The sequence below is a fragment of the Clinocottus analis genome, unplaced genomic scaffold (genome assembly GCF_023055335.1).
Source record: "Clinocottus analis isolate CAN_PGR_092001 unplaced genomic scaffold, fCliAna1.0.p SCAF_18, whole genome shotgun sequence".
In the NCBI taxonomy this organism is placed as follows: Eukaryota; Metazoa; Chordata; class Actinopteri; order Perciformes; family Cottidae; genus Clinocottus; species Clinocottus analis.
Window position 1 is genome coordinate 13,202,519 of NW_027175909.1, and position 14,882 is coordinate 13,217,400.

Here is a 14,882-nt window from a genome sequence, read left to right on the forward strand (position 1 = left end):
ACAGCTACTTAGTCACTGTGAAAGGGCCATTGTGCTTCAGACAGCAACAATAACTACAACAAAGGCGACCAAAGAAAAAGAAATCACAGCGTGAGGGGGAGCGAGAACAGCCAGACGGAGTTAACACATTAATATTACAAACCCAAGTGAGCTAGCAGCTGGGGTTGTGACACAGCGCATCAATCGGGCAGCGATTTCGGGCTGAAATTGTGAGATATTTAAAAGGGTGCAATGTGGCAGATCCAACAAAAACAGGAATACAAATAATAAAGTAATGGGACCAACAGATGTTTCATATTGCCATGGACTATGAGCGTTAGATGAAAGCATCCTAACTATCCTCAAACTACTGCTCATCCTTTCCTCGCTATTGCGAACATAGATTTTTTAAAAAATGCTTGTATCAACAGAGAATTTACTTAAAAACAACTGAGACAAAGGTACTTTTCATCCCTACTGAATTCCCTTACAATATCAGGATACAAAAGGCACCATTCCCATTGAAATTGATGAGGCCAGTAACCTGCTTGTGAACCCTGACCAGCAGGAACACTGGTCTTTAACAGCCCGCAGAGACGAGTCAAACAGAGGGGCGACTCAGATTCGCCACATCCTTTTGTTGTCGGGTTGAGCGAATGTCAAGGCCAGCTCAATACGTCTTTATCTTGGCTCTGGTGTGTGTGTGCGTGTGTGTGCGCGTGTGCGTTTTAGTCAGCCATCGAATCTGAATAAAAAAGAGAGGAGAAATACCAACAACGTGTATATTCCTGTGTGAATGCCCACTGCTAAATGTGCGTATGAAGATGTGTGTGTGTGTGTTCACGGTACACACAGTACAGTACATGTGCAGCGTCTGGAAAGTCCATTTGTGCGGCGGTCAGGATGCCAGTGTCTCACACAGGGAGGCCGCCTGTCTCGCCCCTGTCCACTCCGCTCAGCTCTGCCGCTCAGTGACTGACCCTTAATCAGAGGAAGGTTGTCTGATGCGAGCATGGACGGATAAATCACTCCTCACCCTGCGCTGCTATCTGGGTCGCGCGTAGCCAGGTCGTCCCGTCAGCGGACTGGCCCTCCGCCCGGGCCCTCCAAAGCTAACAGCCATGTGGTATTGAGCCCTGTGGTGAGGAGGACCCTGACGGCCGCTGCCCTCTGGAGAATAATAGCCCACATTCTGCGCATATCAGTATTTATATTGCTGAAGAGAGGCTTTGTTTCTCATACGCTGTATCTTCACAATCTGCAGACTTTCAAAAGACACGACTTTTTTTTTTTAACTGCCATTGTTTTGTCTTTGTTTCCTTCATGTAATTATCTTTTCAGTCCACATTGTGTTGTTCTTGGAGCCTTGATGATGTTAAAAATGTGTTTCTGTTTTTATTTTCTCTGTATTATCATTTTATTATCACTATTTATGTTTATGCGTATTGATATCTATTGAACAAAGGCCAGTTTACTTAGGTGGGAAAAGGCAGACTTGAATTTAAAATACTGCGTTTTATGAAATGTAACTTAAAATAAGGTTACGCAACTGTATCTTTAAAATTGAAAAGACAAAATATTTCAAACTCTAACGTGGCTCACTAAACAGCGTAAGCTCACTCACTTAAAAACAGTTTAAAAAGTAAAAAAATGAATGAAAGATTATGAAATGTTTTCAAGAATGCCAGCTTTTAATCATAAGCTATAGCTAACGCTAACGGTAGCTCATTGATCGCGTTAGCTACATGTCACACTGTCACAATCCAGTGGTAAGCTAGCAACATTAGCTAGATGTTACTTAGGTTATTTTTCATTTTACCAGTTAATCTAATGTAACAGTACCCAACATTATAAAATCTAAGTGTATTTGCTACTTAAAAGTCATATAATATACATATAAAGTTGTTTTAATGTGTCAGTTAAGTTGCTTCTAAAAATGTGCCCGATCACTTTCCACCGCTGGCCATAACAAACTGTGTTATGTTTGCCGTTGAACAATCAAAGCAGATGGAGTTAAGATTAGAGAATAGAAGAGATTAAGAAAATGAAATGAATTTGAAAACAATCACCAGGCCTCTTTCGTGTAATTATCAAGAATTGTGGTCAGTCTGTGTGCAGCCTAATTGAATAATGGTCATATCAGTGAACAAGTGGGAGTGAGGAGTGATTCACCGCACAGAGGAGCGTGCTTATCTTTCCCTCTGTCCCATGCAGGAAACACTGGGATGTCACCAGGCAGATTAAAAGCTTGGCACAGCTGATACGGAGCGCTCAAAATGGATGGGGTGGGGACCTCTTGACTGCTGTGCTACGGGTTTTGGAGGGGAGGGGACAGACGGTGGCGTGACCTTACAGAGTCCTGTTTGGCAGGCTTTCATTCAAAACCTGGGAATTCCAGTGGAAGTCGAGAGGGGGGGAAAAAAAAGAAGATATAACATCATGTAACGTGAATGGAATGTTGAATAGTAAGCACATTTTTTGCTCGCCGTTTGCCAAGTTTTCTCCTTTTTTTTTTTTTAGCTCACATTAAACTGACCCCAGAAGAAAACATTGTTGTATATGTCAAAAAAAAGTTCTGGACGAATTGGGATTTTGGCTGCTAGTAAAGTTTAAAACAGATTATATACACGCAGGATCATTTGCTTGTCTTTTAATTGAAGTGAATGTCTGCTGGTCACTGTGCAGCTGTATCACTTATAATTGAATTCCTGACAGCTGCAATGCTTGGAATTTTAAACAGTTTTTACAAGGGTTAAAAACCCGAACCAGCTGGACATTTTATTTCAAATGCAAATACGTAGAGGCCGAAAACAGCTCAACATTAGAGCAAACTGCTGTTTTCTATGGAGCCACCATTGCATTTCCGTCCTTTACAGCAGAAGCTCTCTTTGCCTCTTGAATTGAAGCGATACATGCCGACTGAAGAGAGGTGTTTGATGGGAACACAGGCAGACAGATCTAGAGGAGCAGCTGCATAGAGGACGCTGGGCCAAATATAGAAAGGGGACAAGGGCCAAAACATATCACACATTTTTTCCCATTAACAGCATAGGTTTGAATCTAACTCGGCGCCAATTAGTTGCAGTATAGGCGCAAGGACTTAAAAATAGAGCGTGGCAGGGGTGGCAATGCACCCGGAACGCAGAGACAGATATCTCTGTCATGGCGGCGTGTGATTTCACGTGTAATCATGCGAAGGAAACATAACAGTATTCATATCACCAGCTGGTTTGTTATAACTCTGTGACGTGGAAGGTTATGTGACAAATGCAGCTTCAGACATTTGTTGCTATTACCTGCCACGCTGCTCTGAGTGCAAGAGCTTCAGCTCAGGCCTATTTTCAGACCGATTCCAGTATGTTTGGCAGCATCTGTGCCGCTGTATCAGTGCGACCAGTTGCCTCACCCGTTCGGTTTCAACAATCGTCTCTTATCTCTGGAGCGGAGGGCTGGAATGAGGGCCGTGCAGGCTTCAGGCCTACCTGTTTACTCTGAGGGCTTCCTCCATTGCTTACCCCTCCCCTCTCGCTTCCTTTGGAGGATTTTTCACATTTTTCTGCTCGTTGTTGTTTTGGGAACGGGTCATGGGCTCGGCACACGGGAGCCTGCCGTGGCATTCCTGAATCCGTCTGGTCGGGCTCAGCAGGAATTCTTTCCTACAGCGCAGATCGTCCATTTCGTACACACCTGATGTATTTCTACAGCGGCAGACTAAACCGCACGACACGCGAGTGTCATCGCTCTATCCGCTGGTCCCGAGCTGAAACCTGAGAACTTTTGCATATTCCTTTTGATTCCTTCACGTCAGCCCCAGGTTTACCGTGGAATGAAGTCATCCCTTGGCGACTAATCCCTTTTCGCGACAGAAATAGACTCAACTCAGTCGAGTTTTTGTAACCGTTATGCAACTCCTGATGGTTCATTGTTAATCATACACAAGACCGGCTCATGGCCTCAGTAATACGGTTCAAGCGAATCGACTGGACTCCATTAACTTGTTAAACTTAATTGTATTTCTTCAACAAGCACTATTTTGCGCGTGTATTTTTGTATGGACTATTAAAGCCTCAACATGCTATTAAAGGACCATCCATGTTATTTTTGAGTGTCTTATTATATGCTAATCTATGTATGTGTTCAGATCACACGGGGTCACAAATGATCCCTTATATAATTTAATAATGGGTAAAGGTTCTTTTCATTATTAAGAGGCAATAAGGTGAACGTCCTCTTCCAAGTGTTCTTCCAAGGGTCCTGCGAACGGAGAGCTGCTTAATCCTTATTATCTAAAGAGGTCCTCAATGAGATTACAACCCTGCACGAATATTACAACCGGACACCCGTTTACCATCTGCTGCCACTGGTGGAGGAAACCCTGCTCTCCTTTCAGTTCATAACCTTCTGCAGGTACAATGAAGAGCAACACAGGTACAAAAACATTCAAATATGATTTGAATGCAACTGGTCCAATCACTCCTAAACTTGTGTTGGTTTAATTTCACTTTTATCTCATTGTAAGAATTCATTTCTGGGGATTATTTTGGTTTAGAAAAAGGCCCCATTGACAATAAATAATGTTCTGGCCTTTATATTTAACATATAAAACCGATAATGAATGCGTCTCAGGTCCTGGGTCCACCTCTTTGTCCTGCTGTGACAGCTCGGTGTACATCTGTGGGACACACCTTTCCCAACAGGATTTCCAAGCAGTGCACTTGCAGCGGAGATTAACGTTGTGCAAAGATTAAGCAAATTAACCAGGACGGTGTCTCCAGAAATACACTGTTGCTGTGCACTTAGTTCAACGGCCGTCATCATGTAGAGCACAGAATAACATTTGATGAATGCTTTCAAAACGGTCGGGAATTTAATGATGCCGGCGTAGGTGAGTGCTTATTCTTTATTTATTTGCTTGTTTACTGCCTCAAGTTAGAATCTGTGTGTATGTGTTACATTTAGAAAGTGCTAGAATAAACCAATCTAGTTTTGGATTATAGTCACGATTACTACAGATTTTCCTCCTGAATATCCAAAAAGAATCTCATGTCTATTAGATTTGTGTTTTTTTTTTAACACTTTTAACAAAATCAGTTTAAGTTAAACATATTTATAAACAATCACCATGCAATTAAATATTCAAAAAGTTTTAATTAATTGATTTTAAGTGTTTCTGGAGACTCATTTCACACACATTTGATGGTTTTGTATTATTAAATATAACATAGGATTTAGATTTACGTAGTTAAGGACTTATATTATTATTTTATTTACATTTTCTATGATAAAAGCATAACACTGAAATGTGATATAGATTTATTTTCATACCCTGTAATTATGACAAAATACTAGCAATCGAGAATAATCTGTCCAACATTTCTTTATCGGCAGTCGTTAAAACCCAGGTGATCGTATAATTGAAGGAGATGCCAATCACACAGGGCAGGTTTCCCAGAAGTAATTTACCTGATTGCCCGGCACAACAACGTAAACAACATATGCTTACGAGACCTCATTTGGCTGTTTACACCTCTTGAACCATTTAAGTTGTCATGGTGTTGTGTTTCTGTGCTCATTCAATTGAAGAAGTTGACACGCAAATGTCTCCTTTGACATTTTTTTTTTACCAGAAACCAAACCACGTTTTCCTCTGGTCACGAGTATTTGTGACTGCATCACTCACAGCAATTATTTAATACTTAATTATTTTTGTATTGAAACAAGTGGACACAACAATATAAGTGAAGATTGTTGTCTATTCTGTGGAGGAAGCTTTTCTACAGAGAAATTACAAAAACTTCACTATTTATTGTACTCTCTGCAAACTAAACCTGCACTGGGAAGTAAAAGTACCCGGATGTGTGTACTCAATATCTAACACTTCTCGTATTCTCGCCTTCCAGCCAATCAGCGACGATGAACGACACGGGGTTTCGGAGGGTCCTCCCTGAGCAGTCATTCGGGAGCGGGCACACCTTTGGCACCCCACGCCACCCGAGCCTCATCGACCCCATCCTCTCGAAGCGGGTCTGCTTCTACAAAAGTGGAGATCCCCAGTTCAATGGCCTGCGCATGGTCATCAACAATCGCACCTTCAAAACATTCGACGCGCTTCTGGACAGTCTCTCCAAAAAGGTTCCCCTGCCGTTTGGGGTGAGGAACATCTCCACTCCCAGGGGGATTCACGCCGTCCACACTTTGGATGACCTGGAGGATGGAAAGTCCTACATTTGCTCCGACAGTCGTAAGGTAAAACCAATCAACCTGGCTCTGGCCAGGAAGAAGCCGCCGCCGTGGTACCACGCCAGGCCCGTCAGCTCCCGTCGTCGGACCGTGCAGCAGGCCCGGCTTTTCCCCGGCAGGAACATCCACAAGCAGGAGTCGACGCTTGTGCGCACGCCAAAGACGCTGCTGGTTTTCCGCAACGGCGACCCCACTGTTGAACACTCTGTGATGCTTCACAAGAGGACTACACCCACGTTTGAGTCCATCCTGGAATATATGTCAGAGCTGATGCAGTTCAATGTGGTGAAATTATACACAGCTGATGGCAGACGTGTGAGTGTACACATACAAATCAGTTATATTCACCAAAACTTCCCTCATAATACCAAGAAAGTCTGCAGTACACACTAACAAACATTACACAGTCATTCAGGGCAAAATCTGAAATCTAAAAGTGCACTCAAGCAAAGCCTCATTCTGCAAGACAACAATCCTATTATTACATAATAATATGACATCTGGAGACTATATGTGATGTATAGCACATATATGATCATTCAGGTCAATCAAGACAATGCAAAGATATGTTTCAGGTTTTGGAAACATCGTTGTTGCCACACAGAAGACTGGCTTGACCCTGGCCTGTAAATAGACGTCACATGAGGAGAGAAAGTAGTAATCTTCTTAATCAACTCACCCTAATACGTAGAAAGGCATTCTGGGATACTGCTATGTAAGACTTCAGGTCAAGGAGCCATGCTAAACTCAGAGCTCGCTGCTGTTGAAAGCTGACAACTGGTGTCGAGTAACAATTTTTCGAACACAAGGGGCCATTTTAACAAATAACCCCTTTAATGAAGACTTGTCCTACAAATACACGCATGTCATTTATAATTACACCACTCCCTAAAATATTTAGATTGAAGGTTTTTCTTTTATGTCAAGCGCTAACATGATCAAACGCCATGAGAGTGATACATATATTTATGATTCCTGCAGGTGGACGGCCTTCCAGGCTTGATATTGTGTTCTGGGACAGTCGTGGCTGTCGGCAGGGAGCCGTTCAGACACGCAAACTACAATGTACAGAAATCACCGGCTGAAACCACGCTGCCTACCAAACGACTGGGTCACAGAAGACTAAAGTCTTTGAAACGTAAGTGTACATAATACATAGTTGGGTTTTTTCTTTTAGGGATCTCTTTGTAGTCATTATGTTTTGTTGAGTCGATGTTGTATTCTCACTGATGGACATGTACAGTGTGTCTGCAGTAATCTACCTGCTCTCATGGGATGAAGATTGGGAAAGTGCTGAGGCGATGATATTATGTATGATAATACCGCGGATGACCTACATGCGATGCCGATGTGGCTGCCGGCTATTGTTCTCCATGAGCTGTGAATAGCTGTACTCTCTTCCTAACTTTTCTTTTTTCTCTTTCTCCTTTCATGGTTCTTGGGTTTACTCTTCAAACCACCTGCCTCTCCTCTTCAATCCTTGCCTGAAATCTTTGGACATTTCTACTCTTTTTTTTTTTTTTTTTTTCCGACTAAAAAAAAAAAAGTTAAAAAAAAGTCACAACCACACACTCCAAAGTCGAGAAACTTCTCCCTGTCATCGGAGAGGTACATCGTGAACCGGATTCAAAACTCCATCGCAGACAGTTCATACGACCAACTCAGTCCGTCCGTCGGGTTGGAGTCAGGTCATATGCTGGAGTCTGTACCGGAAACACCGGAAACACCGGACACCTGCCTGGGCGTTGGAGCCGAGGCTCAGGACAGCTTCCTGCCCACGGAGGACGACATCGAGAAGTCCTTTCGAGTAAACCAAGACGGCAGCATGACAGTGGAGATGAGGGTGCGGCTGACCATCAAGGAGGAGGAAACCATTCATTGGACGACCACTCTGGCACGCTCGAGTGTCGCCAATCAGTTGAATTTGACCTGTTTGCCGAAGCCGGTGGCCGAGGGGGAGATCAGCTCCCTAAAATCAAACCCACAGGATTTAGAAAGTCCCGCTGCCTCCATCGACAAGGACAAAACTCAGGATAACGATGACGAGGATCCACCTTCGCTGGGCGATGGAGTTTTCAGTCAGTGTAATAATGAAGAGGATGATAGCAAAGTACAGACAAACATGGAGTCCCCGAGGAGGGCTCCCACACCAGGGCACAAACGAATGCAAGCCTCTGTGGAGAGCCTCAAGTCAGTGACGGTAGAGGGGATTCAGGAAGGTGTGGTCGGTACTTACGCCTACAGAGAGCAGACAGAGGATGGAGCCGTGACGGAGCAGTACTGCATGGTCAAACAGAAGAGCAGCCGGCCGGTGCCCAAACCTCGAAGACATGGCTCCGTGGAGGCCAACAACATAAACGGCAGAAATGTACCTCCGTTCAAATCAGCAGGGATGACTGAGATCCGGCAGATTGAATCCAGCGGAGAGAAAGTCTCTGAAACTGTCTTACACGTATATGAACAGCAGACCTGTCAGGATAGTTTCTTCGCAAACCTTTGTTCAGAGCGTATGTCCGCTTTTGGGATTCCTTTTGGCAGGCCGGCTACTTCAGAGACTGGACAGCTCTCCTCCAATAATGAGTTTGAACCCCCGCCATGGAGACCATCGACGGCTTCCGAGGCGATTAGCATCTGGAGGTCTGAGAGCGCGTCAGTAACATCTGATTTAACCCTGCCGTCACGGACGGGTGTGATTCAAGCAATAAATGCTCAGTCGAGATTCCCGAAGCCCACTAATGGCAAAGCCAAGCCCCAACAACCAAGAGAGGTGAACAAAGATAAGCGGGTATCCTCAAAACACAAAGTGATCAACAAACGCGTTCGCCGGATTAAGTCACCGGGGAAAAGACGGAAAGAAAATTCTGCGGGAGCAACGGAGAAAAGTCAGAAAGTGAAAACTTTCTCCAGTGCTGGCTTCATCAAGGGAATTTATGGGCATAAATCAAAATCAGCTAAAAGCATGAGAAAGCTAAAGAAGGGACAAACACAAAATGGAGACAGGGGTGTTACAACAGGGAGCTCACAACAGTCAGATGACACGATAAGATGTATTCTCAAAGACTCAAACACTCCACCAGCATTGAAAGAAACTACAAGTGAGACAGTTTCTTCTGAAGAAGGCAGCCTGAACGTTGCTCCCAATGAAGTAAGCCAACCACGGGGAATACTGACACGGCAGACATCAATGCATCAGGAGAAAAAGAAAGAAAAGGAGTCCTATGATGTCAGCGAAAGCATGTCACTGCCTGCTTTTAACTCCTGTAGCGCTGTCACTAATGAATATGTGGAAAACTGGCTGGAGAAAGCCCGTCTCAACCCCTCAGCCCACCCAAACCAGGAAGGTAAAGAGATAGATGTACTTAGTCCTGTGCAAACAGAAAACGGCAGGTGTGTGGAGTCTGAAAATAAGAAAGGTCTGATGATTGTGGCAGATGAGGCAACGAGTTTGGAGGACACATTTGGAGGAGCACTAACTCTTAAAGTTGGCCCGCTGCCTCAGGATGATCTCAGAGCTTCTGTCAAACAGAGAATCCGGTCCTTTGAGAACAAATCACCGAGTCAATCAATGGAGAAAGCCACAGTCAATCAACAAGTTCTCCACAGTCATGAGACTACTACAAACACAGAAAACGACGACAACTCAGCTCACAATAATACAGACAAAATCAAACCTCTCTCTGAAATAATCCCGCCAATTAACATGACCTCAACAGAAAGTCCACCAGGCAGTGAAATGGAAAACAATTCAAGTCAAATCAAAATCCTATTTCAAAAAGAAATGCCTCCAAAATCATTTTCAATGGAGCTACCACCACCACCACCACCTGTTGAAAATACAGATGTACCAAACACAGACTCTTCCATGACGGGTGCAGCCTCGGTGGCAGTGAGCAGTCAAACGTCAGATGAACGTCCATTAACGATCGGTACCAAATCTGACAAGCCCTTATCAACGACCGACCGCACATTGGAAATGACAACATCAATTCACGCCGACACCTCCCCGCAGAGCGCAGCACCATTACCAAGAGCGCCATCCATTAAAAGGGCCCCTTTGGTTAGTAATATATCTCTTGACAGGAAAATGTCTCTCAGAAAGGCTTGTCTGGATAAATATACTTTATGTAGTGATGCCACTTTAGAGACAAGCACATCATCTCCTCCCATCAACACAGTTGGTGATAATGTGCTGGCAAACGGGATCTGCTCAACGGGGACCCAACTGCCCAGCGAACGCCTCCGAGAAGAGACACGGCAATCAAACGGCATCTCGAATTTGAAAAGCAGCCTGTCATGTTGTACTTCTGCGTCTCCGACGAGTTTAACATCTGAAGAGAGAATGTCATCATTCAGTATTTCATCAAGCGAGGCGCCAACACCGAGTGATCTTCCACTTACAGAGACAAAAACAGATAAAGCTGTTTTTATTACTCAAAAAGAAGCATTGTCAACTAAACCCTTGGTGAAAAATGTCAAACTTATGAGCAGTCCATCTTCGGAGAGAAAACCCCAAACCAAAAAAGTCCCTTCTGCACTTCCTCATAACTCTCCAAAAGTATCATCATTGCATAACCACCCTCCAGATATTGGAATACGGAGACGTGGTACACCGATTGTGAGTCCCTCCACTGAGAGAAAGCTTAATAGACCTAAATTACATAAAAGACGGTCTCCATATTCTCAGTCTCTGGACATGGCGTCACAACCTGTCAGACACAAGTCAAGTGAAAAGCCGCTCTCAGGAAATCTCTCCTCAGACAATGCGTCAGAACAAACAAATAAGACACAAAGCAAAACGTCGTCCCAAAGGAGGCGTCACCAAACACCTCAGTCCATAAACTCAACAGACGAACTGGAGAAAACACTCCCTCTCGCGCCGCTGGATGCTGAGCGGAGTGATGACAGTAAGATGACGAATGACCTCGAGAAATCCATAACACAAATAATCCCACAGCCATTAAACATCGTAAATCAACCAAAAATGAAACCAGAGCTTGAGAAGATTTGCTACCCAATAGAGTCAATTCGACAAATCACACAAAACAAACGTCCATCATGTCTGGAAAAGTCCAACAGCCTGCCTGACTTCTCCTCCCATGTGGCCTTGACGTTCGGCTCTTCTTCTAAAGTTCTCCTTGCTTTCTTGTCCATCATGACCCTAAAAGAAGGCCTGGCCGGCATAAACATGGATGAGCTGAAAGCAGACAATGTTACCGGTGCCGAAGCTTTGAAAATGATCGATTCTCTCAGAAGAATTGCCAGTATCAAGGATTCCCACGAGTTAAACGTTAGCTTGTCCAATTTACAGCAGTCAGCTTCGAAACAGCTCCTGCAAAGTTGGAAGGACTTCCAGGATCTCAGCGACAAATGCAAGAGTCGCAGCTCAACACCAAATATTTCAGAGCAAGAAGTCGTGAGCGAGGCCGGGTCTGAAAAAGACTGTGGTGTTGTTGAATATGTCATTGACGAGATTGTGGATAATCTTGACATACCTAAAAGGCTCAAGGAGGAGTTGATCTCTCTTTCTAAAGTCAGAAGTGACAGTGAAGAACAGAGAGAGAAAGTGGGACCAAAAGATAACACCAAGGTATCCAATTTCTCCACAGATGATGCTGTTAATGTCAGGGACGTTGCTAAAGATGAGAAACTTAATATTGATGTGAGCTCCATCATTAAAACATTCACAGACGTTATCCAGCCAAAACAATGCAGTACGGGTAGAATAACTAAAGACCCTAAAGACAAGGACAGCCTGTATGAGCAGATGGGTGCGGACAAATGTCCACCAGCAGAACCAACACCCGAAGAACAGGAGCTTTACAGTACAGTGTTTTTTGAAAAAGACAACAGAGACAACTCCAACCCAGAGAAGACTAAAAGGAAAGGATCGGTCAGCAGCAAGGAAAGTCTTGAACAAGACGGTAGTACCTCTGAGGTAGAGGAGCCAGATGTGGAAGGTTATCAGCTGCAGATGCACAGTGAGGAGAGCGTCCTCGACAATGAGCTTTTCTGTGACGAAGAGTCAGTTTCAGATGAGGAAGGGCAGCACACGTCAAGTGCCACAAAAGATTTAGAGCAGAAGATGCTCTGTAAGCTAAGTGTATCTAGCTCAGAAGCAGGTGAGCAACGAAGTTCAGAAGAAGAGCTAGAAGTTGAATGTGAGGCGACACAGCAGGAGACCAGGGGAGGTGGACACTTGTCCAACGCTGAAAGTCCCTCACAGGAGGAAGAGGACGAGCAACCAGAGGTTGAACATCAAGCAGCCCGCATGGGGTCGAACGTGAGTGTTGACGAAAGCACATGTGACTCAGATGCTGATGATCCATCTTCAGAGGAAGAGCAGCCGGAGGTTGAATGCAAGAAACTAAAGGTCATCATTGAGGAAACTTTGTCTGACAATGAGAAAGAGGAGGAAGAATACCTTCCTCCTCTTCCGGATCCCACGGAACCAACAAGAAAATATGGAGTGTTAAAGACTTTGATAGAAGAGACAGAGGAGGACAAGCTCAGCTCAGAGGAGGAGGTCCATCGTACTGATGAAGCATACATTAGTGATACTGTAGGAGGGGATCCAAGCCGATTTATAGAAAGAAAGGATTCATATACCAAAAAAGACAAAAGCAGTTTGATAAAGTCTGACAGATTAACAAAGACTTATGGATTTAATGCAGATGAAGACAGCGGGAATGACCACAGCAGCTGCGAGGAACACGTAGAGATTGAGCAACCAACGGTTGAAGACAAACCAATCAACAACTCAAGCTGCGATAACAAAGAGTTCAGCTCAGAGGAAGAACACGCCGACGTGGACAGATATACAGAAGAGAGCTGTCCAGGATATCAAGAAGCTCCTGCAAAATCTAAAGATACCAAATGTGAAAAGGTTGTGGCAAAGCTCAAGCATCAAACGGGCCAATCCGTCGCAGAGAGAGTGATTCTTCTGGAGAAACAAGTTGCCGATGCCCATAAGCCAACAGAGGGTTCTGTAATCAGACGTTTCTCACAAAGAAATGCCCCCCTTGAGCCGGCGGTGGAGGACTCTCCCTCTAAATCGCCCACATCGCAGCCGGCTGCCGCCGCCCGATCGGCTCCTCAGTCGTCATTGTCGTTCAGCTACGACTCCAGCGGCGTTATAACGTCGGAGCCTGAAGGCAACAAGGTCAGATCCATTAGGGAAATGTTCCTGGCAAAGAGCGCCACGGAGATCCAGCCCAGATGCTTCCCGAGCTCGAACACATCAGAGACCAGAACGGAGACCTCAGCCAGTGGCGGGTACCAGTCTCAGACTTCCTGTGAGCTGTCTAGCAGCGAAGACGATTCGGCACGGAAATCCATCACGAAAGGCTTCGTGAGAAGAACAATTGAAAGACTTTATGGCAAGAAAGACGCTAACCCTGACGAGGAAGCGAGTGAAAGGCCGCCATCTGCGCCAAAACAGAAAAAGAAAGAACATCTAAGCCTTTTCTCCCCCTTCCACATATCCAAAGCAATGTCTGAGTTGTCTTACTTCAATTCCACTAACACAGTGGACACCCTAAGTGAAGCAACACGCTGCGTTGCTTTTAACGCACAAATCGGGCCCGAAGACAGAGTCTCTCTTGATAATGAACAATGGTTCCTGAGAGAAAACGCCCCGATCAGAAAGTCTGTGTCAGACCCGGTCGGAATAAACAAAAACTCCTCAAACACTCAAGGCGAGGAAATGTGCGAGGACACAGCGGAGAGCACCCCGTATTCCCATTTCAGCTCAAAGTCTGAACAGGAAGACAGGTCTTTACGCTCCAAGAAGTGCACCTACTTTTCTTTGCCTCATATGAGCGACTCGGACGCATATCAAGATGACCTGAGCGCAGTTAGCAAGAGCAGCGCCGGTGGGGACAGCCCCATAGACACAAAGGAGGAGTCGGAGGACACCAGGACGTGGGCGGAGAGGAACGGCACGCTGCCCGGTGTCGGCGTCACTGGGTTTAAGCTGAAGGATAACAAGGTGCACCCGCTGACGGAGCCTCCACCTGACGGCGAGGTCGTGGTTGTGCAGCCGGGGAAAGGTCAAGGGGTTATGAGCAGAAGGGTTCAGGAGCCCGACATGTTGGACATACTTTACAATTTTTGTGGTCAGAATTGTCCCATCCTGTAAGGACATTTTCGCTCTTTAACACAAAACTAAGGACTTTTTTTTGTGTCGAAATAGGTGAAAATAGTTGGATTAGAGCATAATGTATTGTTTTGGTGCCTACATTTTGATGTTGCCATAGTGTTGGCATAATACACGAACATGTCAACTCATTTGAGCCAACTGCCGAATGTGTTACACGCCAATGGATTGACCTTTATTCAACCTTCAGATGTTACCCTGTTTGATAAGAGCTCCTCAGTTCATTGGAAAAGTAGTGACTGTGTTTTTCGTGACATCTCGACCGTGTATTTGCCACGCACACTCCAGAGCAGCTCTTTTTCTCCTTTTAGGTTGCCTGTCAACAGATCACGTACCCAGAGCATTACTGTAATCTTGTTTTAAAGCTCTTAAAACAGATCAAGTCCCTGCAGATGTCCGGCAACAAGGCCAATCCGCACTGCAGAGCGTTAACGGTGCCAGTTTGCGGTCGCAAACGGGATGAAGTTTAGGTCAAAACCAATGCGAAAAACAAAAAAAAAACAACTGA

General features: G+C 44.8%; 1 protein-coding gene across 1 annotated transcript; it reads left to right on the top strand.

Moving 5' to 3' along the window:
* Positions 1 to 5,892: 5,892 nt before the first annotated feature.
* On the top strand, positions 5,893 to 14,356 carry LOC137789083 (oxygen-regulated protein 1-like). The gene is made up of 5 exons (XM_068582335.1): positions 5,893 to 6,534; positions 7,201 to 7,357; positions 7,767 to 7,858; positions 7,904 to 10,105; positions 10,904 to 14,356. Exons 1-5 carry the CDS (start codon positions 5,893 to 5,895, stop codon positions 14,354 to 14,356), a joined length of 6,546 nt encoding a protein of 2,181 aa, XP_068438436.1.
* The last annotated feature ends 526 nt before the right edge of the window (positions 14,357 to 14,882 follow it).